The 26,305-nt window shown below is 47.8% G+C and overlaps 8 protein-coding genes across 8 annotated transcripts; 4 read left to right on the forward strand and 4 right to left on the reverse strand.

Annotated features, from left to right (window-relative positions):
- Positions 1-463: 463 nt before the first annotated feature.
- On the forward strand, positions 464-2,214 carry DFJ58DRAFT_24470 (uncharacterized protein). The gene is made up of 2 exons (XM_041379436.1): positions 464-680; positions 737-2,214. The coding sequence occupies exons 1-2, from the start codon at positions 480-482 to the stop codon at positions 2,051-2,053; spliced, it is 1,518 nt and encodes a 505-aa protein (XP_041249069.1). The 5' UTR covers positions 464-479; the 3' UTR covers positions 2,054-2,214.
- Positions 2,215-2,262: 48 nt separating this feature from the next.
- Positions 2,263-3,980, forward strand: DFJ58DRAFT_764548 (uncharacterized protein). The gene is made up of 4 exons (XM_041388693.1): positions 2,263-2,534; positions 2,589-2,651; positions 2,699-2,922; positions 2,970-3,980. Exons 1-4 carry the CDS (start codon positions 2,454-2,456, stop codon positions 3,835-3,837), a joined length of 1,236 nt encoding a protein of 411 aa, XP_041249070.1. The 5' UTR covers positions 2,263-2,453; the 3' UTR covers positions 3,838-3,980.
- Positions 3,981-5,636: 1,656 nt separating this feature from the next.
- Positions 5,637-7,426, forward strand: DFJ58DRAFT_713975 (uncharacterized protein; the record flags this gene model as incomplete). The annotated part of the gene is made up of 5 exons (XM_041383968.1): positions 5,637-5,732; positions 5,783-5,848; positions 5,904-6,658; positions 6,708-7,307; positions 7,357-7,426. 5 exons carry the CDS (start codon positions 5,637-5,639, stop codon positions 7,424-7,426), a joined length of 1,587 nt encoding a protein of 528 aa, XP_041249071.1.
- Positions 7,427-8,311: 885 nt separating this feature from the next.
- DFJ58DRAFT_24522 (uncharacterized protein) lies at positions 8,312-9,823 on the forward strand. Its single transcript, XM_041379438.1, has 7 exons — positions 8,312-8,436; positions 8,489-8,697; positions 8,759-8,886; positions 8,933-9,090; positions 9,141-9,178; positions 9,235-9,425; positions 9,476-9,823. The coding sequence occupies exons 2-7, from the start codon at positions 8,638-8,640 to the stop codon at positions 9,771-9,773; spliced, it is 873 nt and encodes a 290-aa protein (XP_041249072.1). The 5' UTR covers positions 8,312-8,436; positions 8,489-8,637; the 3' UTR covers positions 9,774-9,823.
- A 52-nt stretch (positions 9,824-9,875) lies between these two features.
- Positions 9,876-12,300, reverse strand: DFJ58DRAFT_678064 (armadillo-type protein). Its single transcript, XM_041383158.1, has 6 exons — positions 11,953-12,300; positions 11,391-11,896; positions 11,252-11,332; positions 10,595-11,201; positions 10,407-10,538; positions 9,876-10,350 (listed from the first exon to the last, which is right to left on the reverse strand). The coding sequence occupies exons 1-6, from the start codon at positions 12,202-12,204 to the stop codon at positions 10,078-10,080; spliced, it is 1,851 nt and encodes a 616-aa protein (XP_041249073.1). The 5' UTR covers positions 12,205-12,300; the 3' UTR covers positions 9,876-10,077.
- Positions 12,301-12,981: 681 nt separating this feature from the next.
- Positions 12,982-15,841, reverse strand: DFJ58DRAFT_837486 (fungal-specific transcription factor domain-containing protein; the record flags this gene model as incomplete). The annotated part of the gene is made up of 10 exons (XM_041392375.1): positions 12,982-13,283; positions 13,334-13,862; positions 13,889-14,269; positions 14,321-14,535; positions 14,683-14,935; positions 14,986-15,085; positions 15,142-15,163; positions 15,251-15,432; positions 15,581-15,723; positions 15,818-15,841. 10 exons carry the CDS (start codon positions 15,839-15,841, stop codon positions 12,982-12,984), a joined length of 2,151 nt encoding a protein of 716 aa, XP_041249074.1.
- Positions 15,842-17,208: 1,367 nt separating this feature from the next.
- DFJ58DRAFT_852772 (fungal-specific transcription factor domain-containing protein) lies at positions 17,209-19,682 on the reverse strand (the record flags this gene model as incomplete). Its single annotated transcript, XM_041393833.1, has 6 exons — positions 17,209-18,502; positions 18,709-18,832; positions 18,917-19,112; positions 19,168-19,269; positions 19,350-19,430; positions 19,467-19,682. 6 exons carry the CDS (start codon positions 19,680-19,682, stop codon positions 17,485-17,487), a joined length of 1,737 nt encoding a protein of 578 aa, XP_041249075.1. The 3' UTR covers positions 17,209-17,484.
- Positions 19,683-20,240: 558 nt separating this feature from the next.
- On the reverse strand, positions 20,241-21,179 carry DFJ58DRAFT_764607 (uncharacterized protein; the record flags this gene model as incomplete). The annotated part of the gene is made up of 5 exons (XM_041388694.1): positions 20,854-21,179; positions 20,671-20,765; positions 20,574-20,615; positions 20,435-20,524; positions 20,241-20,279 (listed from the first exon to the last, which is right to left on the reverse strand). Exons 1-5 carry the CDS (start codon positions 21,101-21,103, stop codon positions 20,241-20,243), a joined length of 516 nt encoding a protein of 171 aa, XP_041249076.1. The 5' UTR covers positions 21,104-21,179.
- Positions 21,180-26,305: the final 5,126 nt, after the last annotated feature.

The raw sequence follows: 26,305 nt of genomic DNA on the forward strand, positions 1-26,305 counted from the left end.
TCGATAACCAATGGCGAGAGAGACAGGTGGAAAAAAAGTGCCTGCAAGTCTCAGAATGAGGAAGTGGTATCACTATGTCACACATCATTAGTCGGGCCAAAAAAAAACAAATCTTGACCATGTAGAACCTGAAGCCGTATTGTACACCGCCAAGAAGGCTCGCAGCGCCTTGTCCCTGAAGAGAATGAAATAAAGTATTTAAAAGTGGCGATAGAGATGAAGAAAATGCTCCGAAGACAGCGAGACCGAAGGAATAAGGAAGGGATTGGGGTGCAGTTGGTTGCTGTAGGTATGTTGGAGAGCTGGGTGGGTGCATACGGTGTACTTGGTACCAGAGTGTGTTGTGAGGCGCGAGCTCGAAGTACAGTGAGCAGCCGTGGGAAATAATGAGCTATGTCCGGGTGCACGTGATCCCAGGCTGTGAAAATCGGAAAGGGGCCAGCAGCCGACATCTTGATCTTCTCCATGACATATCTACCATGCACGCGGCCTTGGGAAACCTCGAAGTAATCTACACGATCTGTTCACACACCAAACTTGGGTCACTTCCTGCACTCGCATCCACATGCCGCGCGTTTGAACGTCCGGCACTTAATATTCTTTGGAGGGATTTGCAGTCCCCAGAGCCTCTTATCAAATGTTTACCAAGTGACCTGTTTAGCACTGATCGAGGACGTATGGTGTGTGCCTATACTTCGTATTATTTGTGGGCTTCAAACTGAGTTTACTTTCCTAGGTATCACAAAAACCTCCTGACAGCATGATGTGGGATACTCTTTGCAAATACACATCCCGCGTACAGTCAATCACTGCAACACAATCGTGCCGCTTGGCGGCCATCATCGAGCCTCTCAGTTTTTTAATGCTGTCCTGTCCTTCGGCACCTGCATCTTTGTTTCCGAACCTCCGCAAATTAATATGGTTTGCCGATGGAACCCACAGCGCTGCAGAGTTTTTGCGCATGGCTTTGGTACCCTCTTTATTGGTCTTGGACGTGCGAATTTCTTCAGTCTCTTCCGCCTTTCTCTCGGTTCTTTCGTCTGTTGGGGCATTGTGCCCTCATCTCCAGGACATGGCTCTCAGAATTCAGCCTGTAACCGGCGAGTCATTTCGTAAAATCTCACCCTTCGTCACACAACCTATTTCTCGGCTCCACCATCTTCACTCGTTATTGGTATGGGATTTAGGAAATCAGGGCATCGAGCACGTCATGCAGCTACGAGCTCTGCGGTCACTATACTTGGACTTAAGGACATATTCGGCTTGGGAGAGAAAGTCGCGTTTAGAATTTCCCGGCTTTCATGATTTAAAAATTTTGGGCCTTTCTACCGATACGTTCAAGCGCGCCTCGAACTTCTTGAGCTCACTTCGGGTCATGGAAAGTAAAGAGATCAAAGTTGACTTCAATCAAGTTGCTCATCCCTCCACAAGTGGATCTACGACGCTATCCCAGTTCTTCACCATCCTGCAAGAGAGATGCGACACCGACAAACTTGAAGGTTTCACTCTTTTTGGAATTTCTGGAAAGGTGCGCGCAGAACCAGGTGTCTTTATGCCATTGCAGGCATGCCGCAATCTAACTCGGCTGTCCGTCGAGAGGGGCTGTAACATTTCCATATCTGACGAGGAACTCTGCCAGCTGGTGAGAGATTGGCCAAAGCTCGAGGTCCTCAAAATCAGCTGCTATAATCCCGTCGATAACACCACAATGCCCACATTACATGGGTTAATCGAATTACTTCAGCTCTGCCCCATTCTGACTTCGCTCGCTCTTGTCATTGATGCTACCAAGTTGGACGGGATAGACCTCAAAAGTCCTGGCGGTGGAAGCTGCAACAAGCATCTCAAGCACCTCGTCCTCGGAAATTCACCGGTCGGGACCCCACTAAAGGTGGCTCTCATCCTTAGCGGAATCTTTCCCAACTTGGAGCAGGTCAATCTTGATTGTCCGGATACAGAGCAGATAAAGAGGTCAACTATGGAACGGCGGGCGTTACCCAACAGTTTCCTTGATGGCTTTAGCATTGTAAGGGAGCGGTGCACTGAAGCATGATGTTGTTGTCTGACCGTAACATTCCGGGTTATATTTGAATGATTACCTGCACTTTTAATTATGCCGACTGTTTACTTGTGTCGTTTTCAAGACACATCGTATGAGTAGTCCTCGTTCTGAGTTGGGTGCGTCGACGGCGAAGAGCTAACTTGAATATGCCGTTGTGTTTCTGCCTGTTGTTGGGTCCATGGACCTTCCCACGCGTGCTCTATAACTCTTAAGTCGGAGCTGACGTCACTGACTCCAGACAGTTCTGGGAGGTTCTGGGAGGTTCTGGGGAAATCGAAAGAGAGATCTCTGCGTCTTGAACTTTCCTGAATTCGAGACTTTCACAACTGCAGCACTATATAATAGTGTTGGCTTCCGAGTCATCTAGTACAACCACGAAATACATCACCATATGGGTGCCGACTACTACAAGGTCCTGGGTGTTCCTCGGGACGCTGGCGAAGATGAAATTAAGAAGGCATACAAGAAAATGGTATGTGGTGCTTTCATGTTCGCAGCCTGTTCAAGCTAACACCTCAGTCCACAGGCTCTGAAATGGCATCCAGACCGCAATGGAGGGTCTGAAGAAGCCTCGAAGAAGTTTAAGGAGGTAAGTAGAACATCTCGCTGTACGTTCCTGGCTGACGAGATTACTAGATTTCAGAAGCATTTGAAGTCCTCAGTGACAAGAACAAACGAACCATATACGACCAAGTTGGTGAAGAAGGCCTCAAAGGCGGAGGATCTGCGCCTGGCGCTGGTTTCCCTGGATTTTCTAGCAGTTCAGGCTTCCCAGGGGGGTCCACATTTTCATTCACGTCTGGTCCTGGTGGCGCGCCGACAGGTGGATATGCACCAACTGACCCGCAAAAAATATTCGAGTAAGTAACATGCATGGTACAGCATTTGGTAACTAAACGCTCTTCAGACACATATTCAGCCAATTTGGCGGTTTCGGGGGTGGCTCTGGAGGTATGGGTGGTATGGGCGGTTCTTCAAGCTTTGGTGGCATGGGCGGTACTCCACAGTTTGGTGGCATGGGCGGTTCTCCAAGCTTTGGTGGTATGGGCGGTTCCCCAAACTTTGGTGGCATGGGCGGTTCGTCAGGTTTCGGTGGCATGGGCAGAAGTCCAAACGTTTTTGATGATGACGATATAGGTGGTGGTGGTGGGTCTTTCTTTGGGATGCCGGGGGGCATGCCATCGGGGCGACAATCTCCTAGACATCAATCATCTACTTCAACTTCAACGTCAGCCCCTTCAGAAACCACTCGCCCACTAAAGCTATCACTTGAAGAACTATATTCGGGTACAACCAAACACCTGAAGGTCAGCAGACGGCTATTGAACGGCTCTACGGAAGAGAAGGTGCTTGAAATTCAAGTTCTCCCGGGCTGGAAGAGCGGCACAAAGATACGTTTCCCTCGAGCCGGCAATGAGCAGCCGAACGGCGAGGCTCAAGATCTAGTATTCGTCATGGAGGAGAAGCCACACGAGGTTTTCACACGGGAAGGGGATGATCTGATTTGCCGCCTCAGGATACCTTTGGTGGATGCACTCACAGGCGTAGACGGAAAGAAGACTGTCACGGTTCTGGACGGCCGGAAATTGCAGATCCCATTGCCTGGTGGCGTAGTGAAGCCTAATCAGGAGACAAGAATTCCCAACGAAGGGATGCCGATTAGGAAGCAGGGCAGCATGAAGAAGAAAGGGGACCTCGTAGTGCGATGGGATGTCATATTCCCAGACCGTCTTACGCCCACACAGAAAGAGGGGCTGAAGAAGTTGTTGGGGTAATCATGTATTAGGACATTATCTACCTCCAGTCTACTCCGCTCGTTAGATTAGCATATTAACTGTACTTTTTAATTTATTTCATGATGGGATATGGTTGCTGTCACGCGGCCATACGATAAGCGCGTCTAGATAGTGACATTCAAGAGTGTTCAGGAGCAGACCACGAATCAGGAGACTAAATAACTTACACCAATGGAGGTACCTGGCATGCGACGACAACATCATGGAGCGTGATGATCATCGAATTGCAGTGTCGGAAGCCGGTGACACTCCAGAGTCCAGTCCGCGGTCGATAGGATGAAGTGGATGGCTCGGATCATAGAGATCAGGTACAAACATAGAACAAGCATGGTTGACGGGCAAATAACAATATCAATATCGACTCGATCAATGTGTCCGCGAATACTGAGGGTGATTCTCCCGCGAATGAATATATAGACTAGGAGCACTTTGACTGTGCACAGAAGGGTCATGAAGCCCATGCGTAGTAGAAATCTAGACACCGATGAGAATGCATATTTGATAGGCTGACCGAGATTATTATGGGCGAGACTGGCAAGTCACCTGGGGCGCGAGTCGCAAGGAAATGAAAGAAACGCCAGACGTGTGTAGTGCCTACGAGTGTTCCGGATCCTGTGATTCACAAGTAAACCTCGGAGAAGGTACATTGTCAAGGTTTAATATCCTTTTCACCAACACACTCCACCAAAGTGTGTAGGTGATAAGTAGCGGACCATCCTTGCAGCGATTCGAAACACCACAAGAAATCTAACACGCCCAGGATTAGTGAGGGTGAAGCTATGAATATAAGAGACACGAGGCAGCGCTATCGATTAGACTGCGAGCAACTCGGAGCATTCATGGATGACCGACGGGGTATACTTAATTCATAAAGGTATTAGACTTGCGGCCTCGGTGTGGGGTAAAATTACTGAGGTCAGTAGTTTGAAACTAGAGATGCTGAGCGCTGAAGAGTGAAAGGTCCTCGGAGGAGATAGTTTGAAGAGGAGAAGCCTAACTGCCAGAGAACTTGGCTGGACTCAGGATGTTAACTTGAAGTTTATGGGGAACCGAACCAAACTTTGACATGGCTCGGTTCGAGTCCCTCTGGGAAATGTGAGTCAGCTGATTGATGCAATCGATAGACAAGACCGTGGAGTAATGATGCACTGATGACGGTTTAGCTAGTCTGTCGCCACTGACCAATGATTTTTTCTAGTGATCGATTGTCTATTCGGCCTCAAGTGGGCGAGATCCTGATCAAGGCACAATGCACAGTACTAACACCGTGAGGAACCTACCGAAAAAGGAACAAGTGAAGTAAGTAGGACTGCCGCTAGCTATAGTAGCCGTTAGTGTCCCCGCGACTTCTGACTACTGTCTAGTGCCGCTAGCGAAGGAATACGATAAGCCAACAGCCGGACGCAGAATACAACCTGTCACGGTAGTGCAGTCCAATTATCTTGGTGCGCAGCAGCGCTAGCGTCCGGCACGAATTGATCATGCTTCGGGCGAGTAATTACTCATAATAACACGCGGAATTTCCGTGCTGAACATGAGGCAGAGTTGTTTTCAGTATGTGACCTGCAGGCAATCTGGGTTTCATGATCGCTTTAGAAGCTATCTATCGGAAAGTACGTTTGATCGGTTTTTGACGAGCCTTCTCTCTCACATATAAACGCTACCTACGTTGCAGAAGAAATGACAAACCAATCCTTCCCCCACTCCTAGAGCCCTCCCTGCTTACCTCCCTGTGCGACTTGCGAGCCTTGTAAACCCACTCTCATTGCTCTCCGACGATGCCCGTAGCTTCTCGCCGACCAGAATATTATAATGCGCTTGGTCTCGTCGTTGATGCCACAGACGAAGATATCAGAACTGCATACAAGAAGCTGGTATATTTTCATATTCCATTGCGTATAAACACTGCTCACCCTCTTAATAGGCCCTTCAATGGCACCCTGACCGTCATCAGATCGGGAAAGAACACGCAGCGCAAATGTTTGTTGAAGTAAGCGGCGTGGTCGTCGTACCTCCAGTCTAGCATTCAACATCATCATTGCCAGGTCAATACTGCCTACCACTCCTTGATGAATGGCACAGAAAGCATGGATCCTTCCTGTGGAGACAGCGTCTCACCATTATTTACACCCACTGAGAGTGGTACAGCCCAAAGCTGTTCCGCGGAGCCACGACCACGAGCCAATGCACAGTCGCCCCGTCATACAAAGTCGTCAGGCTCACAGAAGAGTGAGCAGACACCCAATCCGTTCTTCTCCACTTCCGTTCCTGGCTCTGACGCCGAAAAGAATTATCAGCCTTGTTCGCCAGACGACAAAACTACTCATTATGCCTCACATGACCATCACTCCAATCTAAAGCACCACTCTCATAAGCCTTGTAGCACAGGCAGCAATGGCTCTCGTTCCCGCTCTCGAACGAAATCATTCGATAGCTTATATGATTTACCACGACCATTTGCACCTAATCAAGCGCCGTCCTCTGTCACGAGCGCTAGCCGCTCTCACAGTAGTCGCACGACCATTCCCCACTCAAAGTCACATGACAATTTGCGTGATCTTTCACACAATTCTCACGAGCCACGATCAGGACAAGCGCCTGCCCCGGTCTCACGCGACCCGAAGTCGAACCGGTCTAAAAACAACCAAAGGGCTGGATCTACCTCTATATATTCCAAAGGTCGCACACACGGTTCGATCGATGCGAAACTGTTGCGAAGTCAAACAGGCAATTTCTCACAGCCCGTGATTCCACCGACGTCATCCAAGCTACATAAACCACCTCGGCGCGGACTGGGAGAGTAAGTAATATGTCTTCAACACTGTCACAATTAATTTACTGTTCCACAGGGAGCTGCTCCAAAAGCTTTCCAGGGGGTCATCGAAGTGCAAAAAAGAAGAGGGTTCAACACACTTAGCCAACGCTCCCACGTATGGTTCCCCGTTACGAGCTCTTGGTACGCCTCGAGGCACATCCAAGGAGTGGCTGTTTCCTCTTCCGTTGACACTTGATGAGATGTATTATGGGACGGCTTTCCAATTTCTCATTACACGGGAGCTATTATCCCGCAAGACAGAACAAGTCGAGATCTATGTCAGTGTACCTCCGGGTATTCGAAGCGGAACTAGGATTGTCTGTCCTCGCACAGGTCACCAGCGCAAGGACGGGACTCTTCAGGACGTAGTCTTCTTGGTTGAAGAGGTGCCTCATGGTGGTTTCACTAGGGTGAAAGACGACCTGTTCGTGGACATTTGCGTGCCATGGGTGGAGACCCTCGCCGAGCAAGGGGCCGATATTTGTATAGATGGCATGGATGGGGAAGAGATTATATTCGCACTGCCCTATCCAATCTACGACAAGTCTACGGAAGGGCAATTACTGGTTAAAGGAGCGGGTATGCCGATTCGCGAAGGACGAAAGACAGTGGGACGCGGTGATTTGATTGTCCGGTAAGATCGCAGCTATGAATATCATGCCGTTGTCGCTGACAGTTCTTAGATGGCAGGTGGTGTTCTCGCACCCTAGCAGATGGGAGAACCTTAAGAAAGCTCTGCGTATCAAGGCATAATCAATTGAGAAGGACATTATGACTGCGATGAACGTCTTATGGGAATAAGTATGTATACTTATGTCATCGCATTGAACGTGTGACGGCGTTGGCATCAGTGTGGGAGGCGAGGCGTCGGAATACGCAACTAACATCAATGTACAGTATTCATCAAGTATGCCATGGACATTATCATTACGGAATAAAACACTCGTTGTATCACTTCAACTCATGCACAGGAAGTGCGGTACCACCAGCCTCTGGGCACATGCTAACAGTAGAATCGAGAGGTTAGCTTATAATTAGACTGCATACGTAAGAACAACTTGTCACAGATGATAATCAAATGCTGCAACGTGACCTACTCTACCTCGAGGTAGATATCTTACCGCCTTTAATCTCGCAGCACCCCGCAATAACCGCTCTCGACTTCATCAATTTGAACAATAGGGTCATTAACACTCGAAATGTCATCTAAGGACCACAGCGAAGTCCCACATTGACGTGACGTACCATACTTCTTGTGAAGGGCTCTTGCGGTTTCACCGTTTCGTTTGGGATTGCGGCCACTACTGCTTGTCATGATATAACATCGTCAGATGCCAAGAGAAATTTAGGACTCCTGTCAACTCGCTCGATAGTTGGGTGGGGGTAGAACGCATGGATGGAAAAACCACAGGATCAAATACGCGTTCAGAGAAACCTTCAGAGCGAGATTAAAAGGCAGCGCTTACCAAAAACACGTCGTCGCCAGGTTTTTCTCATTTGTTACGTATATAAGCGCCACACCAATGCCACACCAGCTAGAACATCATATCTTCAAATCTCTTTGAGCACCACCTACCTAGGTCGCGATCGATCGACGAGCAGTGTTAGACGAATATCCACAGGCATATTCATCGTAGGAAGCGTGAAGGCAGTTCCACTGCTTCAGAGCCCCGGTCAGCGTGTCAAACGTCTTGCTTGAAGAGGGAAAATTCCATCACCGGTGTAATGCATTGCATTGCAGGGCTTTTAGAAGGAAGAGTCAGGTGGGTCGACCAGTACTGACTGGTGGTGCTTCCATTCCTCAGCGAGACATAGATCTTGCCACGTGACAAACCACGCCCATCAAACGCGTTTCTGACGCGTGTTTGCTCAGCTTGCTGTGGACCTACATAAAGTCAGCGGATCTGACGCCTCATTGTAAGCTCTTTCTTCCAGTCCTTCTCCCTAACACTAGAAATTCAATCATGGCATCGTTCTTTCGTCGTCCTCCCAACAATTCGTGGTCTGACCACCTACTTTTGAAAGTAAAGCAAATATATTGATAAAATATGACCCTTTCTGACGTCATGATGTGCTCACTTCCAGCTGGCCAATATTGCTGGAGCGCTTTTCGTTATGGGAGCAAATGGCTACACAGTTATTTCTCCTCTGGATGTCTACTATACAGGGAAAGAGACGTACTTTACCCCTGCTCCATGGGCATACTTCCTTTGGTAAGAAACATGTACGCTTCATGTGTCAGGCGCTTACCGCCAACAGGCCTGTCATTCACCTGCTGGTTCTCGGCACATGCACCTACCAGTTCTCCGGACGGGGTAAGGAGCTCATTATCGACATCATCGGATGGAATCTCCCGCTTCTCGATTTTATGAATGCTATGTACATTTATTCCTGGACCAACCAGGAGTACAAATATGGTCGGTCATCTTGATTTCTTAGTTGTGTAGTTTGCTGATGTGCATCATAGCTTTGGTTTTCATGATTTTCACTAGTTCAGTCGTATCGGTAGGTCGTTATTTGCTACTTCATAGTCGAACAATGCAGCTTAATTGCCGGTTCAGAAAATTTACAGGCTCGTGAAGGCGAGCACTATACGCAACATCTGCGACGAACTCTTCCTGCATCTCCCATTCTCCCTTTATCACGGCTGGACGACATGCTTGATCTTCAGCACTGGATTTGCGGCTTTTGGTGTGGATGCCGAAATTGAGCCGGAGGAGTTCTGGACCAAAGTTTTTGTCCTCCTTAGCCTGTAAGTTGTACTTCACTTGATCTGGGTGATATCTGATCCCGTATTCTCAGGTTCATCCTTCAGGCCCTTGCATCCGCTTATGCGTACGTGTCCACAGAGGGCGATCTTCCCGCTTGTCTTGCGGTCTCCTGGTTCATATGGGCTGTCTTTGTAAACCAGACGCCGGAAAAGTCTCCATTTGTGCACTGGTGTGCGCTTGGAGCTGCTATCTTGTCGTTATGCTGGCTCATGCGGAGTGCAATCGGTTTGGAGCTTAAGATCAGGACCAGAAACGCTAACAATGTTAGGTTTGGGTTCGGTGGTCCTAATAATGACCACGAGGGCTCCCGACTTTTGGGGGGGCATTAAGTGGGGGCAATAGCACCGCAAGTGGAATGAGGCGTTGGGCGTTGTGCCCTGTGGCGGGAAGCACGTGTAGTTCTTTCTCTTTCAACCCTATCTTTGTATATCATATGGACTCGAATATATGTTTGTGTTTGTAATAGTAGACAGTCCTCGTTAACATTCCATTGATGTTACATAATTTATTATGTTTCGTGCACTGATGCAAGACGAGCATGGCTAAAACGTACAACAGAAAAATGAAAGCCTTAAGATAGAGATCGAGATAAACCGCTGCCACGAAGTCAACTTCCCAGCACAGTACTTGCATTTATTCAAATTTGATAGGTTCAACCTTCTTAGGAGACGGCAGCCCAACAAAGCCCGGAGGTCTCCTGACCGATGTACTCTGTGAGCTTTGACCTTGTCGCGTTGGTCTCTGTTGTTGACTGGTAGTCAGCTTGGCTAGTGCCAATGGGGGAGCACCGATCAGCCGTGATACAGTCCATGGCAGTTCGAATTTTGCAGCTCCCGCCCAGGCAATATACCGGGAAAGTTCAAGATGCAACGTCGGATAATACGTCACAGACGTCTTGCGCGATATCTATAGAACCAAATATAATGAATGACCATTCCAGTAACAGGCCAGGTCAACCTCACCAAAATGATTCGCTCAAATCCAGAAGCAAATAGGTCAGAGTGGAAGCGGTGCGCAGACATGTCATGTTCCTTGGACAGGTTCAGCTCATGAGCGGACCTGGCAATCGCGTTGATAAGTTTGAGGTGCATCGTCTGCTCGGATAGGAATTGTAAGTCAGCTTCAGCCGTCGTGTACTTCATCCACTTACAAAGTACCCCATAGCTTCAAATTCGACACCTCCGGTCATCCCCCCAGGTGCTTTGGGCTTCTCCACCTTGCCCTCATCTACCTCTTCCAAGTTCCAGACCGTGTTATTCGGGTGACAGAATACCCAGAAGTAATCTCTGCAAAGGTCCGAAAGCTCTTGAAGGTAAGTTTTGTATATCCTTGGGCGATGTAGTGATTCAATAAAAGCATGAGGCGACACAGGTGAAGCAGGTGATTCAGTTGCAGGAGGCGCAGGTGTCAGAAGGAGAGCACGGATCAACGAGTAGAAATTCTTGTGTGGTGCTGGGAGAGTGATGAGATTTGAGGATGAGCGACCCTCAGGTTCCCAAGCTTCGCGACGTAGACGGTTCCCAGTGGATGGGAGCGACGAGGAAGGGTACAACTCGAACAAGATGAGTAACAATTCGACAATGAGCTGTCTCGTTGCCACGTCTCCAGGTTTCTTGTCAGAGTAAAGCAAAGAGACCAGTTGCACGAATGGGGTCGGGCACGAGCTGCGCAAGGCAAAGCAACCAATTGCAGAGGTCGACAAGGCCTTAAAGCATCGAAGTAACTCATATAGTACCTGGTCATCATGCTGCTCTTCTCTGAATAAAAATATGAGAATATGATTTGAAGGTTGGAGGTATTGACTCACCGCCACTCAACTTCGAGTATTTCGTTCAATCGCGTGAGCAGAGCATTGTAGCCACCCAATTTCAGGAAGTCTTCTGACCACCTGGTTAAAGTTCAATCAGCTAACATGGCACAAGAGCTTCAGATCGCTCAGCACTCACATTGCTGACTCATTTCGTAGGAGTAGTCGGAGCTTCTTGACGATTTCTACTCCTAGCTGAGTGCTGGAAGTTGATGTCAAGATACTACAGAATTTGACGGGGGTTATGCTCTTATCGAAACCCTTCTCTTTGGATTTGCTCGTAATGAGGTCGCCTGGGATAACCGGAGAATTCTGACCACGAGATAATGTTCGTGCAGCATCAAAGGATAACCCGCGGTCATGTCCCTGCTTGTTATCGAGTGCGTGCAGATCCGTTGTACTCTTTCCAGAGAGACCAGATATCCAACTGCCTTTCGTAGGCATCTGGTCATAGCTCATAGAAGGCGGAAGAGGCGAGCCCATAGATTCGCTACTGCGGGCTTTTCTCAACGTCAATGGGGTGCTCGGTGGCCCAGACGTCGCGTTTGATGTTATAACATGTGATGATTTGAGCATGGCCGCTTTGACGGTTGAATCCATGCCAGCTAGCTTCACCCGAACAGTGGAAGGAATTTGTAGCTCGTCCTGTGAGTATGTGCTGTTAAATACTGTCGATTGATGTTATCACTGTATAGTCCTACCAGTAATTTGTCAAAGGCTTGGTTCATAACCACCGGCTCGACCACAAGGTCCTGTGAGACCTTGATGGTCTTCAACTTTTCTTGCTTCGAATTACCCTTGTGGGTTCCCTTGCCCGATTTTGTCGGTGCAGGAACCACAAGATCATTGTCAGGTAGGTTCTCCTTTCCGCTAAGTGGATCTCCAAGGCTCGTGATCATGGTAAAGTCCGAGGTAGATATTCTTTTTGATGAGGGTAAAATTGCCTTGAACATGATTGCAGATGCTTATTTGTGTGTCGTAATAGTAGTGAGTCGATGCCGTCGTCAATGTAGAAATCAAAGTAGAGAATGTTGTGGCTGTGACGTGACAAGCACGCGGTTCGTCTTTTTCGACGCGACTGTCACGTGCATTTATTTTCTGCTATTTGGGTTGTGGCCACCGTCACGAAGCTCAAGCGCCGACGCCCATAAAGCATCACGTTGCACGTTTTTTGGGCGGTACTTAGGAACGCAGCTGTTCCATCAGGCCTTCAAGAGCCGCCTTCATCTCCGCCGGCGCTCGAGCCTCACAGCGTTGCTCTCACAAGTGTCATACCATCAATTTCACTGCATGCCTGCCTTATCGTTCTTTACACAGAACAGATGGCAAATATTATTGGTCCATGTGGGAGCGCCCATGTCTCACATAGGAAATTCGAATTTCCGGTCGCTCGGTATATATACGTTTCACTTTGCCTTTGACGAGAACTGACTTTCCCTCTCTGCACAGACACACTTCCCTACTTGCACGCACACATTTCACTCTAGTGGCCCAGCAAATTCTCCTTGTCTTTCTGAGCCACCCTGCTGGTCAACAGGATGTCGTTCTCCCTAGAGACGGGGCGTTTAAATGTGAGTCAAATTAATATTCATCAAATTCAAAGCTCTATATTTTGTTGATCAGAGTACCGTAGGATGTTATTGTAGGACCGATGGGACGTTAAATAACTAGGTGTGTATGGTATCAAGGGTTATTCATCATATAGTGGTGGAGTGAAAAACCGTCATAACTTAAACTAGCAGGAGCAAATAACGCCCTTGGATATGGAGCAGGTCTTGCCATTCGACTTTCCCCCCTTGATTATCCCGTTTTTGCCATGCTGTTTGCATGACTCGCAGAGTCTGACTGGTGTTACCAAAGCCATCGTGTTGACCTTGCAACCGTGATGTCAGAAACTCGCGCTTCATGGGATCGTCCACGAGACACCCAGCCAGACATATGGGGAACACTAGGCAGCGGTCGATATTTGACGCGGGCAGCTGGTTCAATAATTGTACAATGACATCTATCGAATTCACGATTTCGGGCACTCCTGTGACAAAGTGATGAGCATTGCAAAATCACGTGCCGATTTCAACGCACCTGGATTAGGGTCGCTGAGCACTGTATGTAGGTAGAGGATGGCTGCTTCTCGGAAGATATCAGCCACTATCCTCCGAGTGTCACCCGCAGGAAGGGATGTGCCCGCGTGTCCAGGAGGTGAATTTTGTACATTGCCATGCTCAGCAACCATTGATAATAATTCAGGATGTAATGGCGTCTGATCCCCTTCTGCTGATAGCGCTGCCTCTGTTTGGGTACGAAGGTGGTGGTCAATTACGTCCCCTCGCCGGATGAGCTCTCTCATGCTCAAAGAACCTTTACGAAGTTCTTGCGTCTTCCAGCACGATAACGTTGCTATCTCCGCGATACCGAGAAGTACTTCGTCCGGACAACCAGTCAAGCTATCCATACGAAGGGCTGACTCGTCACCGATGCCCTGCTGCGCCAAACCCCAGTAACACGATCCTCTGTGGAACAGTCGCCGGTAGAAGGTTAGATGCTTTGGCGTCGTTTTCAGGGCTAGGGTTGACATGATATCACACCACTGCGTGCTTCGGGTGAGCTTAGTCTACCCGTAGTCCCTGTACAACTCACTATTGTGGCTTTCAGTGCCAGTCGTGATGCCTCGTTCATGTTTATCATCATCAACTTTGGGTTGTCGCTCGTTGTTATCCCCGTCCTCACAAGCCACTCGCTGGCAATATCTAACATCGGACGCCAATCTGTCACTCCACCTGACATGAGCGAGAAGCTCAACATGTGGATGGCTGCGTTTGCGTCGGATTCGCTTAGCGTTGTCTGCTTGTTTCTATAGATCTGTTGATGTGCACTATCATAGAACCGGATTGCCGGTGAGTGCTCCAGGTTGGGGTTTGGCGCCTCGAAACCGTGGGCGATGCGAATCAAACTGAAGTGCAATGATGCTAATGCGGAAATAGCGTTTGCCACAGGGCCTTGTGGGTGTTGTAATACAAGCTAAATAAAAGTTAGCGACCAAGTATCAAATTTTTTTAGAGAAAACCTTACTGAATATGTTATATTTGCTTCAGAATTGCCAGCAAAGGCATACTGCAACTGCCGAACATGCTCGAAGTAATAAAATATGTGCTCCATTTGCAAGCCATCGTCTGGTATGGATGTCATTGGAGGGTCATACAAGTTTTGGGTGGCGGTGTCGAAGTCAGGGATGAAAGTGCATTTCCGCCACGGGCGATGGGTGTGAGGGAAGAGAGCCGGAAGGGCTGAAGGGGGAATTGTGGTTCGAACGCTGAAAGCTCCCATCCCTCGTGTACAGAGGGACAGGAACGGTCTGAGGTGAGTTTAATATTGAACCTGAGGATTCGGTGTTAGTCGCCGCAGGCTCATTTCTCTCATCACAAAAAACCTACCAAACACGGACATCCCGGTTGAGTCGGCCAATTGATCGACATACGCTGGTATTCCCAAATCGTTGACTCGAGAAGACCCTGAAGAACTTGCAGATCCTTGAAGCCGTCGCGAAGCAAAAACAGATGATGATGTAGATGATGGACCCGCTGAAGTGGCTTGGAGTATCGACGATTTGGGCTGACCGCGGATGAGGCCAGCTCGTGTTAGTTGAGCTTTGATGCCAGCCTTGTAATCTTCAACAGCTTTCTTGTCCTATGGGATGATGAGGGGCGGTGGTAAGAAAGACGCTAAACTGTACTCACGCGCATCCATTCTGGGCGTCTTGTTCCCCACCCCAGACAATCTATTCTCAACCGCTTGCAGGTATGACAGGAGTTGCCCTTCTCGTTGTTCATCGCATTTCTATTAGAACATCCGGGGTCAAGACGCATGAACGGCTTTGATCAGTCAAAACGCACCTTTCTTCGCAGGCGGCATGTCCTACGATTGGAATTGGCACGTGTCAGCAAAATGGAACGGTCTGGGAAGATGTAATACGCTACCAGCATCCCCCCCTTCCTATCAAACCTCCGCGAGGCAAATCTACTGGCATTCTGTTCGGGGTTTCTCGTGAATGTGTGCTTTGTGAATCTGTTTCATCCGATGCTTTCGATGGCCTGAGGGGTGCGGGGATGTGGGCAGGAGAAGTGTTGTTGGAAGGGGTCTCAGAGGAGGGCGACGGACTGCCGCTGGCTGACGAACTGCAGTATCTGTATGACATTCACGCCACAATTGGGGGGTTGTGATGATGAGGCAATATAATTTCTCAAGAAGAAGTCTTAAGAGGAGATTACAGCCAGATGGGAAGTCGGGGTCAAGCTACAGAAATTACCGACGGGTGACAAGTCGGAGGTTCACTTTGGGCTTTCTACCGCAAAAGAAAAGACGGCGTGATGTTTATGACCTAAAGAAGCATGTGGAAGTGCATCCCAAACCAATTTGGATTCATTCAATGGGTTGGTCTCCAAGGACAACTTCTCGAACATTAACTCCGCATAGGGCTATGGCATCAATCCGGTGTCGGTTGGTCATCGGTGCACAACATGAAGCGATGAGAGGGTCGCTACACATCCTCCGTACGCCTCATTAGCTCACGTAGGTAAGAAATGCGAAAAACATTTTTGATGGAAATAATATGTGATATCTTGTAACATGCAGGGTGGACACACCTCCAAGCCCATTTGCTTATATAATCTCCGAGCTCTATGGAAAGACGAAATGCACGGGCTACTCCAAAAGTGTATGTATGTACATGTGTTTCACCAACCGCAGCCAGCCGATTCTATCTTTACCGAGTCCCGAAGTACCTGTTGTGCCTTTCCTTCTCGAGGTGTTTTTGTTCAACCATTCGAGTTCTCGATCATGGATAGGCTGATTGGCACAGCAGTGAATTAAGACGAGGAAGCTGATGGTATGTCGGCATACGGCGAATGGTGCTTAGCAATGCACTGTCCCTGCATGAGTAATTTTGTTATACAGCATGTACACCCATGTCAGATTAGAAGGGGACATGGAATTGCGGCCAGATAGGCTTGCTCTCGACATTTAAATGACGTTGTCCCTGTGATCCGATCATGTCGCAGAACTGGAAGCAGATTCTGGGGTACAGCTCGGGTTTACATGCACATACACCATGGGGGTAAATTAAAAACCATCATAGCTTGGCCAGAATACAACAAAAGTTCCGCGAGTAGAACGTTCGAATTCATTCAAAGTCTAAGGACCTGACCCAGGCCTGTCAGGCACGATGCATTTATAAGGCAACTCACGCTGAATCTCCGATGATGATCCTCGCGGTAGTAGATAGTCACCGGGGACGTAGCCGAAGGGTCTTTCCGCACGGTACACCTCCGTCATAGATACTACCATCACGGAAGGTCGCAGTGCCCGTCGTTGCGATAAGTTTGGGAGCACGGTACCTCAGTACTCTTCAGTCACGAAAGGCTGTGATTCACGAGAACGTAGCACCCTCGATCAGCTTGGGGAGTTTCTCGACAATAAACTATCTTTCGAGTCTCGACATCGTTCGTTAATTAGAGTTGTTCCTCCCCCCAATCAGATTTGAGTGGCGGTGCCAAGGCAAGTCTTGCACGACAGGCCTGGTGATCTCTACAGGAAATTGAGTGTGAATTTATCATCTTCCGTGGATTTCGCTCACAAATAGTATGGGTCCAGCTTCACAGAACGTCCCAGTCTGATACGACCTGTTCGTGGTAAGGTGGTAACTTAGTATAAGCCAGGCTGATTCCGAGCCTAGTGACCAAATCGAGAGAGAACAATTTGAAATTGCATGTGCATTTGCCGATCTGAGAAGGGTAATTATAAAGCATATTCGGCTCCCAAAACGAGCAGCAGTGCTGAGATGCACTATCAGAAACATACCGGCGGTGTACTGAATATTGACAGGAGACAGCCTCTTGAGCATTGAGGCCGGTGTGTAGAAAACAATGCATAGCATTTCGGAGGTCGTGCAAGCGCAGATGCAATTTGTTCATCAGGCATAAATAGATTACAGCTTGTAGGATATGAAAATGGAGAGCCTCGGGAAAGTAACTAGCCGTGCTACACAGTGCCATATACTTTTAGCAAATAATGAAGAGAGCCAAGAAGTACAAGTCCATGTAGGATAGCCTTTAGACAAGAAGCATTTGGGCCTGTTGCATAACTACCCGCCAATCTACGGGTTCCCCTCGTTCTCGCCTGCTCCACACTTCTCTCATAAGTTGAGCGACCCGAGTACAGTTCCCCACCGTCTCCGTCTGCTACTCCTGCAGGCGCCGCAGGAAGTATTCGCGGTATTGAGGGACATCCGTCAGGCAACCACATATGCATATGCTGAACACGACGCTGCGCACAGCATGACGTGCTATGCTGATGTCTTCAGCACGCCTGAGACACTTGACTGTTTCTGTGATGTTGTTCATGACCTCTGGACATTGAGGATGATCATCAGAGATGACGGAATGGAGATAGACAAGGGCAGACGCGCGGAATATGGCAGACGTTAGGCGCCGTCGGCGTGATTTTTCCATGTAAAAGCCGCGGAGGCGATCAGTGTTATCAACGGTCTTCAGGATGGCTTCGATACATTGCCCGCGTCTGACGAGTTCAGAAGTGCTGAGTCTACTAGCACGCCTGCATTCATCCTTCCAGCTTGCGAGATCAGCAATTTCAGCGAGGGCAAGAACGATGCAGTTTTCGCATCCCATGACGTCCATCATAGACAGCTGCGGTCTGCCATCATTAACTGCAGTGGTGGGCCCATAGAGCGAACGGAGCACTTCAAGGAACTTGGGACGACGGATCAGCGTCACAGAGGCGAGGACATCGAACCACATGGACGTCTTGAGGATAAACCGTATGCTGCCACTGCAGGATCTCAGTGCCCAGTCTGGCGAAACATGATTCCGCTGGAGGACTTTGATTGAAAATTCGCAAGCACTGTCGAGGAACGCTTGCCACTGCCTTTGTCCTCCAGAGAAGAGGAAATAGGAGACCATGCAAAGGCTTGCAAAAGCGTCTCCTTCCGTCACTGTTACCACTGGTGCCCTTTGGATGCGTGTGTACACATCATGATCTGTTGGTACAGTGTAACCAATTGCACCTTGGGTGCTCTTGTGGTGCAAATCCGCAAGTGAACATACAGCCTCTCGGGCTGAATCACTGGAAAATATGAGTCTCCAGATGATGATATCAATGGACCCGTCGGCATGCAAGAACTGGATACGGAGAACATGTCGTATATAGTGTTGCAATAATGCGTTTTGTTGCATTTGTTGCCTGTTCAGGCTAACCCTGTTGTGATGCATGGTGTTGTAGTTAACGAGTGAGCGCAAGGGATATCCAGTATAATCGTTTTCGACTGAGAAGGATGCATGGTGCATTGCAGAGAAGTCGCTGGTGTGAGGTCGAGGCAGGTTTGATTGTGTCCCTGCCAAAAGGAGGGCTTGAGTACTATGATACATACATACATTCAGTAACGATACGGGGATTTCCATGATGGTTCTAAGCTAGTCGTATAAGTAGTGGAAGGATACGCAGGCAGCATAACCCCAGGATAATTTTCCCGAGCGTCCAATGGTGAATCAATGTCCTGCATCACGGGAAGTCCTGCGACAGAATGAGAAAACAAGCAAGATTATTCCATGATATGAGTCTTACGAGCATCAGTGTCCCCCCGAAGATAATCATTACGTGGCTCGTCGCTGGAGTTCGACAACGTCAGGGTCGGCGAACTCGTGCTCGGGGAAGCACAATCTGCCGAGAGTGATAGAATAAAAGGTTCCTGGTCATTGGGGCGAGGCCCAGCACCAGAATGCCCTTTAATCATTCCTTGTACGGCAAGAAATTTTTTAATTTTTTCTCGTAGGTTGATGATATTGTCGTTTGACTTGAGGGATAGAATAAGTCAATTGATAAGGGAATGATAAAAATAAATGACATACACGCAACCATTCTGGACGCTTTGCGCCAAAACCGAGACATTGTAGACGAAGACGAAGACATGTTTGGCAGCTACCGTCTGCGTTGGCCACCTGGTCGCATTTCTAGGAAGGGGTGAATGAGCGTCTGATACAAAGAGGTGGCGATCGAAGATCGAAGGAATGACGTGCATGCGAGGACCTACCTTCCGGCGGATTCTGCACGTGTAACAGCCCGACTTGGTGCGCACAGCGCCTTTAGCCTTGGGCACTCCGGCCCGTCTAGCCTGGGCAGGAGACTTTGGTGTGGCGGCGGCACACACAGCGCCTTCATCATGGGCCATACCCGGGTGTCGCTCGTCGCTAGGGATCGACAATGTCGAGCTCTGGGGGCTCGTACTCGGGTTTTGCTCGTCGCCGGAGATCGATAAAGTCTGGGTCTGGGGGCTCGTGCTCGTGTGCAAAGCGCTATCCACAAATTGAACTGCTTCCTCAGCAGGAGGACGATCAATGGGTGTCGTAGACCAGCAACAGGTCATGAAATCCCATTGCTGGCCAGTGACATAACAGACATTCGGACGAGGATGTATTTCCCCTCCAATCACTTTCAGCAAAACTGCCGTGTCTTTGGCCGAGTCTCGCCAAGGGATATGTCCCGTTAAAACCTGCAGGACAAATTAGTAAGTTGCATTAGTAGGAGGACCACTACTGACTTGGAGCATGATGCTACCAAAGGAGTACATATCGCTTTGAGTGGTGGCTGCAGAAGCTGATTCTTCTCCAGAGAGAAGTTCAGGAGCTGTCCATCTCACTGCTCCTGGATGACAGCTCATGTTTGCGAGATACGTCTTGCCGATCGACTTTTTCATAGTTCTGGAAAGGCCAAAATCTGCAAGATAGGCCTTTCTATCACTATCGATGAGGACGTTGGTCTTGCAGGAGAACATTAGTGTGTGAGGGATGGAATAAATAATAGATTTTACACCAGTGAGGTCGCCATGAACAACTGGGTTCGGATCCGTATGTCCGTCTTCTGTCAAGCAAAACGTATGAACTAAGGTAAAAAATTATTCATTTTCCTTTGGACATGCACGTTTTCACCCACGATAGTTGAGGCCAGCAGCAATGTCACGAAGCTTGTGCACGAAACAATGAATTCAGTTGTACAATCTAGGAAAATATTTGAAGTGCTCACCAAAAGCAGGCGATCACGTAGCCCAAGGGTCTTGTGATTCTGGTCGAGAAACGACGTCAGAGTGCCGTTGGTCATCCACGGAGCAACCAAAGCTACTGATAGGCCAAAGTCCGAAGTTGTACCCATGAATTTCAAAATATTAGAATGCCGCAACCTCTTCCAAATCCCAAGCTCTCTCCGAAACATCTAAGGAAGCTTGATAAAAATCTGACCGTTTCCTCAGAGAGAACATTACCTCAACACTAAAGAATTGTGGTCGAATCGCTTTGACGGCGACCTGCGGGCGAGCATCGAGTTAGTGAACGTGGAAGAACTGTAACATCCGCACGAACCTCTGCATCGCCCTCTGATCCGTGGTATAGACACTTGTAAATATTTCCATATGTGCCGCCGGAAATCGGGTCTCGGCTTGCATCGGGTGATAAGACTAGTTAGGTCTGGGATAAGGGTTGAAGTGATCAGCTGAGTGGAGGGAGCGATATTGGGAGCAGTGAGTGGGGATGGTTCGAGAGTACCAGTAAATATTCGCTGATCTGCTGACAAAGGACCGCCAACTCCAGTGTCCGTTCCAAAACTTGAATTTTCAGGGACTCTGCGAAGCTTTTGGGTTGATGCTTTGCTTCCAGGTATGACGTATGAATGTCGACGATGTTGCGCTGTCGAACGAGGAGGACGGCGAAGATGCTGTGCACTAAAGTTGGTCGTACTGTAAGAAGAAACTGTGTCCGGAGGGAAAGCACGACTAGAGCCTGGTTGCGTGTCCATGTCCTGCTGCATGGCTGAGATGGCTATTGTAGTTTGCGAGTGGTAGTTGTGTTACTGATGGGAAGGATGGTGCATGAGGCCTGGAGGTCGTTAATTGATACAGGATTACACAATGAGTGCCAGATTGGTACTTCCGGCGTTACGTCGCAACCGAAGGGACATTGAAACTTGTACTGTGTAGTACAGAACGTAGTGGTGCCAGTGACATGCGCACCAAGCGTCCCACTGGACATGATCCGATCATACTCAACTCAGTCCAACAATCGTCGAAATGTAGTGTCTGTTTTGTGAACGCCGATCCGTAGGCACCACATCACTGAAATTCACATAGCATGATATGGCAATACTTGGATGACAAATTTAACCAATTGTGTGCGTCGATGACATGTCAGTATAAGGGAATATATGGAACCTCGCTCGGGAAACGGCGAGGAACACTAAACGAATCAGGCGAAAGTAACAGGACGAAACTGTTGATTCTTTGAGCGTTGTACTAATGGATATGTGATGGTAGGTAGGAGACCCGAGTCTAGTCTGAATAATACGAAAGAAGCGGAATATAAGGGGATGGGTCACATGATGTGTGATAAGGTAAGCGTGTAGTAAGCGGTGAGCTTACACCCTCCCATCCTCCGAAGAACAAGCACCATCGTCTGCATCTTTTTCTGTTGCGTCTTGAGGTGTTGTGTGTTCATCAGTCCTCATGAACGTAGTCCGTTCTTCTGTGTCTTCTTCAGTGTCTTCTTCGGTCATGTTGTTTGAGGGCTTGTAATCCTTCAGTACGTCAGTGTCTTCAAGCTCTCTTCCAGGCACCCATATGTTGACACGCACAAAACCTGTTTCGTACATGGTCATGGCAAATTTATGATACATGCAATTCCTTACTATAGTCCATGCACTTCCCCTGAATTTTCTATACCTTACTTCAATTTACTTTGTACATTTCTGAGCATGTATCACCAAGATACAACTTAGTGGTTCAAATTAAATACTTAATGTACCCTTTACCCTTTCTATAATTCTTTATTTTATTTACCCCTATGCCAAACATATGTATATACACATTCTATGCACACTTTATTTACATCTATGTACTCAAGGCAGTGATGCCAAACCAAGATATACAACAAATAGCTTGGAATGGATTGGTAATCAATGCACAGCAATAAGGCAGTGCTAGAAGGACCTGAACACAGCCTTTGCTGAGTATTCTAGAACATTCTATGAGTATCTTACCAATCATTCTATAACATTCCATACATTCCATGACATTCTATAACATTCTATAGTTCTTTCTCAATAATTCTGACACATTCTGGAATATTCTATAGTACATTAGTAATCAGTAGCACAGCCACTAGTCTAGTAGTATATAAGGGGGCTCATTTTCCCCTCTTGTGAAGCAATCAATTTGATTCCCAAGTATTAACAGAGTGAAGCACAGTTAGGGGAACGTAGGGGGAACATTCTTTCACCCCTTAGATTTTTTGTCCCCATTATTTGAGTGAACATTCAAGTGAATATCAGGAAAATATTAGCTTATTTAGCTCCATTGTTTTGACATTATACTTCACATTCTTCAGAAGTATCTGGCCACATTCTTGAGCCAACTTTGATTCTATTGCACATTCTTAAAGCACATTATACTTCACATTCTTCAGAAGTATTTGGCCACATTCTTGAGCCATCTTTGATTCTATCGACTTCAATCATTCTAGTTCTCTTTTAGACACAGGAAAAGTTCTGTGGGGAGAATTTCACGTATTATTCATCAATTAGGGTAGACACAAATAAGACCTACAATCTGTCAATGAATATTAAGAGCTTGGCCACTTAAGACTACATCAAGAAGGTGTACTCTATTCTGGACTGTGTCATTACTCATTGTGAGATCATGAGCAGCAGAGAGTTGGTTTCGAGGCCATGTATTGGGACGATCCCGCTAGTGAATTTGTTCTCCATTGCTGAAGTATAAGTAAGGAATATCAAGAGGGATATAGTATAGTTCTAGTTCATTGCATACAGCTGCAACACATTATTCTAAAGGTTATAGCACTACCTTGTGCTACTTATTGGTTTCTATCATTATTAGTTTCTATCGTTTCTTTGCCCCTTTTACTCCCTAGCGTTCGCTTGAAAAGTTCAACACACCTCGTCCCCCACGAACAACCACGTTATCAACCGTTGGTAATTGTCTGAACCGTTGACCGTGGAGGGATTGTGAAATTTGGAGAGTTTTCTTGCCTTTCACATCCTAGTAAGACAACGTCGGCTTCTGGACTGTAACTGCGCCAGTGAACAAGGTATTGATGGCCGCGACCGCATGTTCATCTGTCTAAGACCTTCTCTACTTCCCATTCTTCAGTCCCAGTCTTCATCACGATGGGACCAGGTCGCTGTAACTCCCGTGAGGGATAGAGTTCTGCGTTGTTTGGAACGTGACACTTTAGCTCTGAGACGTGAAAGGTGGGATAAATGTTAGTATGGTCGGGCAAGTCTAAAGTATAAGTGGACGACTCAGGGTTCGCAGAAATCACTGTATAGGGTCCGTCGAACCGAGGCATAAATTTGGCGACTTGTTTGTTGTTCCCATTCAGGTATTCTCTTCTTCTGTGGGCGGTAGAGTAGGTAGAGAGGTAGACAAAGTCTCTGATCTTGAAAGACGGATCCGTTCCTCTATAAACATTTGCTGAGTTTGCTTGTGCAATCTGTGATGCCAGCAGGGCATCATGTGCGTCTGCAATGTCAGTCTTGGAGCCCCTTCAGTGACTTGACCCTATAGACTCGGCCAGCCCAAGTTGACATTTCTCCATAGGTGTCAGGCCAGCCCACCATGGGCCCACATTAGATTGTAATCCAATGTTCATGGGTGGGCCTGCGGATGCATTGTCCCTGGCTGTTAGGGCTGGGCCCACAGTAGAATGGGCTCGATGCTCCGGAGTGGGCCCATGGGTATCAGAATTAATGTATGTGTATTGAAGGGTGGGCCTACAATATTGAGTCCTGGCCACCTTCGGGTGGGCCCATGGTCCATAAGTATCGGTGGCAGTAGGCTGGGAAATGGGATCGGCGATATAAATGGGAATTTGGAATGTGGCTCACTAGCTTCGGCGAGGGGATCCTGGAAAACAGCATCGGTGCATGGATATCAGGTATGATGTCCGGCAATGGTCCATTAGCATTGGTGATTGTATTCTGGGAAATTGGACGTGCATATGAATATCGGGAATGATTGCTGGCGATGGTCTACAACGGTCTATTTGCATTGGCTGGGTCAATAAGTATTGGCGCCAGTACACCAGGAAATGGGGTTGGCAATAAATGGGCATTTGGAATGCAGCCCAGGGTGTTACGAACTAGGATAATTCCGACAATAGCTACTCGATAAGAGTATGTGGCCAAGGTCGAGTCAAGACTCTTGCGTATACAAGAGTTCGTAAGACAAGGCAAGGAGAGTGTCCTTGACTTGAATCAGTTTCAGACGACTTAAGATTGGAAGTCTTAAGCGAAGGAAGTTCCAGGTAAAACCTAGTAAGATTAGAGTAAAGAACTACATAGTACAAAGCGAGTTTATATAGTGAATGATAACTGCTTTAGGGCCGGTATGATGAAGTCAGAACGAGTCAGAGATAAGAACGAGAATAGATCACCTAGTGATGGCATGCATGCGATCGTGATGTAATACAGCTGCTGATAAGAGATGAGTCTAGCGACGGATATGATGGTGATCGTGATGTATACAAGGTAAGAAGAGAACATGAATAGGGGTGTACGTAGACTGTAACATTACCCCGTTTTTATCGTGAAGTCACTGATTTCAACAATCAAGTTATAGTAGGTGTCATAGTTGTCGTTGTCTCCCGCACATTGGGAGAAGAGCTTCTCGTCTTCTTCAATGGATATCGCTCAGTTTCAGCGTCTTTATCAGCTTCCCACCTAGAAAGGGCCTCGTAAAATCCTTTGTCTGTCCAGACTAAAGGTATCACGGTTCTCCTTGAGATCTTTACAAAAGACCGATAGATGTCCTGGCGCTAAGTTGCGACATACTCGACAATAGTATGTAGGACAGTTTTTGTGATGATGGCCCATAAGACCACAGTTACGACAAAGGAAGTTATCGCCGGGTTCAGTTTTCACAATGGTGATGGAGGAGGACTGTGGTGGTGGTGATGATGGGGTTTTGGAGCACATGGCGTGGTTTCGGGTGGTAGGGGATACAGAATGTTCTCGTTTGACCTTGAAGGTCGGCGGGTTAGGGTATCTATGGATTGTGGTGGTCGTTGGGGTAAGTGCAATAGGAGTGATATGACAGGTACAGCAGGAGGAACGAGAACGCTAGTCATATGCTCAACGGGGGAGTTGATTATCTCGGCCAGAGGTGGAATGGTAATTGCGATATGGGGAGATGGGGGCCTAGCGACTGGGTGGAGTGCAATTCGCTTGGTGACGATGTGGATAGCCTCTCGAATAATCTCTTTAGTCGTAGCAGGCATGAGACGCACTGCAAGTATTGCGAATACGTATGTGAAGGTGGCGGAAGATGGTCTGATGATGGGGGTCATTGATGAGTCCGGCAGTACGGCCGACGAGATTGGCGGCGCGAATAATGTTAATGAGGAGTGCGCTGGATAGAGCTCCTCGTTCGGCGAGAAGACGATCTATATCAAGGGGCGTATTGCTCAGAGGTGAGAGCGGATTCAATAAGGTGTTGGTTTCGATATCGTCAAGGGATATCAAAATAGTTGGAGTTAACCGATTCATCGGCTAGTGTGGGTAGCGGAGAATGTTGGGGAAGGTACTGGAGATGAAAGATTCTGAGTGGTAGTGGTCATAGCAGCAGAGATTTCTTGGACACGTAAAAGGAGGAGTTGAAGTCTTTCGATTGAAGAAGGCACTGATTTCGATGGGTTCTTATAATCGAGGGTTTTCTTATAAGTGGCGAGGATAATTGAGCGTTGCCTAGGTTCTCTTCTGGAATCCATTCATTGCTGGCAGAGGCATACCCTTTCCAAGATACGAGATAGCGTCTTCGTTTACCTGTGCCTTTGTGCGATAGGATCACTTCTACTTCGTATTCTTCTTTGTATCTATGACATCAGGTGGTGGATCATGGAAGTTTGGACCGTGGATTTCAGTTTCATGAAGGATGATAGTTCGGAAGCATGGAACGTGGGGGGTGAACCTTCATTGTACTGGGAGTTG

This window comes from Suillus subalutaceus (genome assembly GCF_016647625.1).
Source record: "Suillus subalutaceus strain FC151 chromosome Unknown DFJ58scaffold_10, whole genome shotgun sequence".
NCBI classification, from domain to species: Eukaryota; Fungi; Basidiomycota; class Agaricomycetes; order Boletales; family Suillaceae; genus Suillus; species Suillus subalutaceus.

Coding starts and splice junctions, on each gene's coding strand:
- DFJ58DRAFT_764548 (XM_041388693.1), top strand. CDS start 2,454: ATGGGTGCCGACTACTACAAGGTCCTGGGTGTTCCTCGGGACGCTGGC. Junction 2,535..2,588: donor AGAAGGCATACAAGAAAATG/GTATGTGGTGCT, acceptor CTCAGTCCACAG/GCTCTGAAATGGCATCCAGA. Junction 2,923..2,969: donor GACCCGCAAAAAATATTCGA/GTAAGTAACATG, acceptor AACGCTCTTCAG/ACACATATTCAGCCAATTTG.
- DFJ58DRAFT_24470 (XM_041379436.1), top strand. CDS start 480: ATGCACGCGGCCTTGGGAAACCTCGAAGTAATCTACACGATCTGTTCA. Junction 681..736: donor GCACTGATCGAGGACGTATG/GTGTGTGCCTAT, acceptor TTACTTTCCTAG/GTATCACAAAAACCTCCTGA.
- DFJ58DRAFT_24522 (XM_041379438.1), top strand. CDS start 8,638: ATGGCATCGTTCTTTCGTCGTCCTCCCAACAATTCGTGGTCTGACCAC. Junction 8,887..8,932: donor CCATGGGCATACTTCCTTTG/GTAAGAAACATG, acceptor TACCGCCAACAG/GCCTGTCATTCACCTGCTGG. Junction 9,426..9,475: donor GTTTTTGTCCTCCTTAGCCT/GTAAGTTGTACT, acceptor CCGTATTCTCAG/GTTCATCCTTCAGGCCCTTG.
- DFJ58DRAFT_678064 (XM_041383158.1), bottom strand. CDS start 12,204: ATGTTCAAGGCAATTTTACCCTCATCAAAAAGAATATCTACCTCGGAC. Junction 11,333..11,390: donor CTACGAAATGAGTCAGCAAT/GTGAGTGCTGAG, acceptor AACTTTAACCAG/GTGGTCAGAAGACTTCCTGA. Junction 11,202..11,251: donor ATACTCGAAGTTGAGTGGCG/GTGAGTCAATAC, acceptor ATTTTTATTCAG/AGAAGAGCAGCATGATGACC.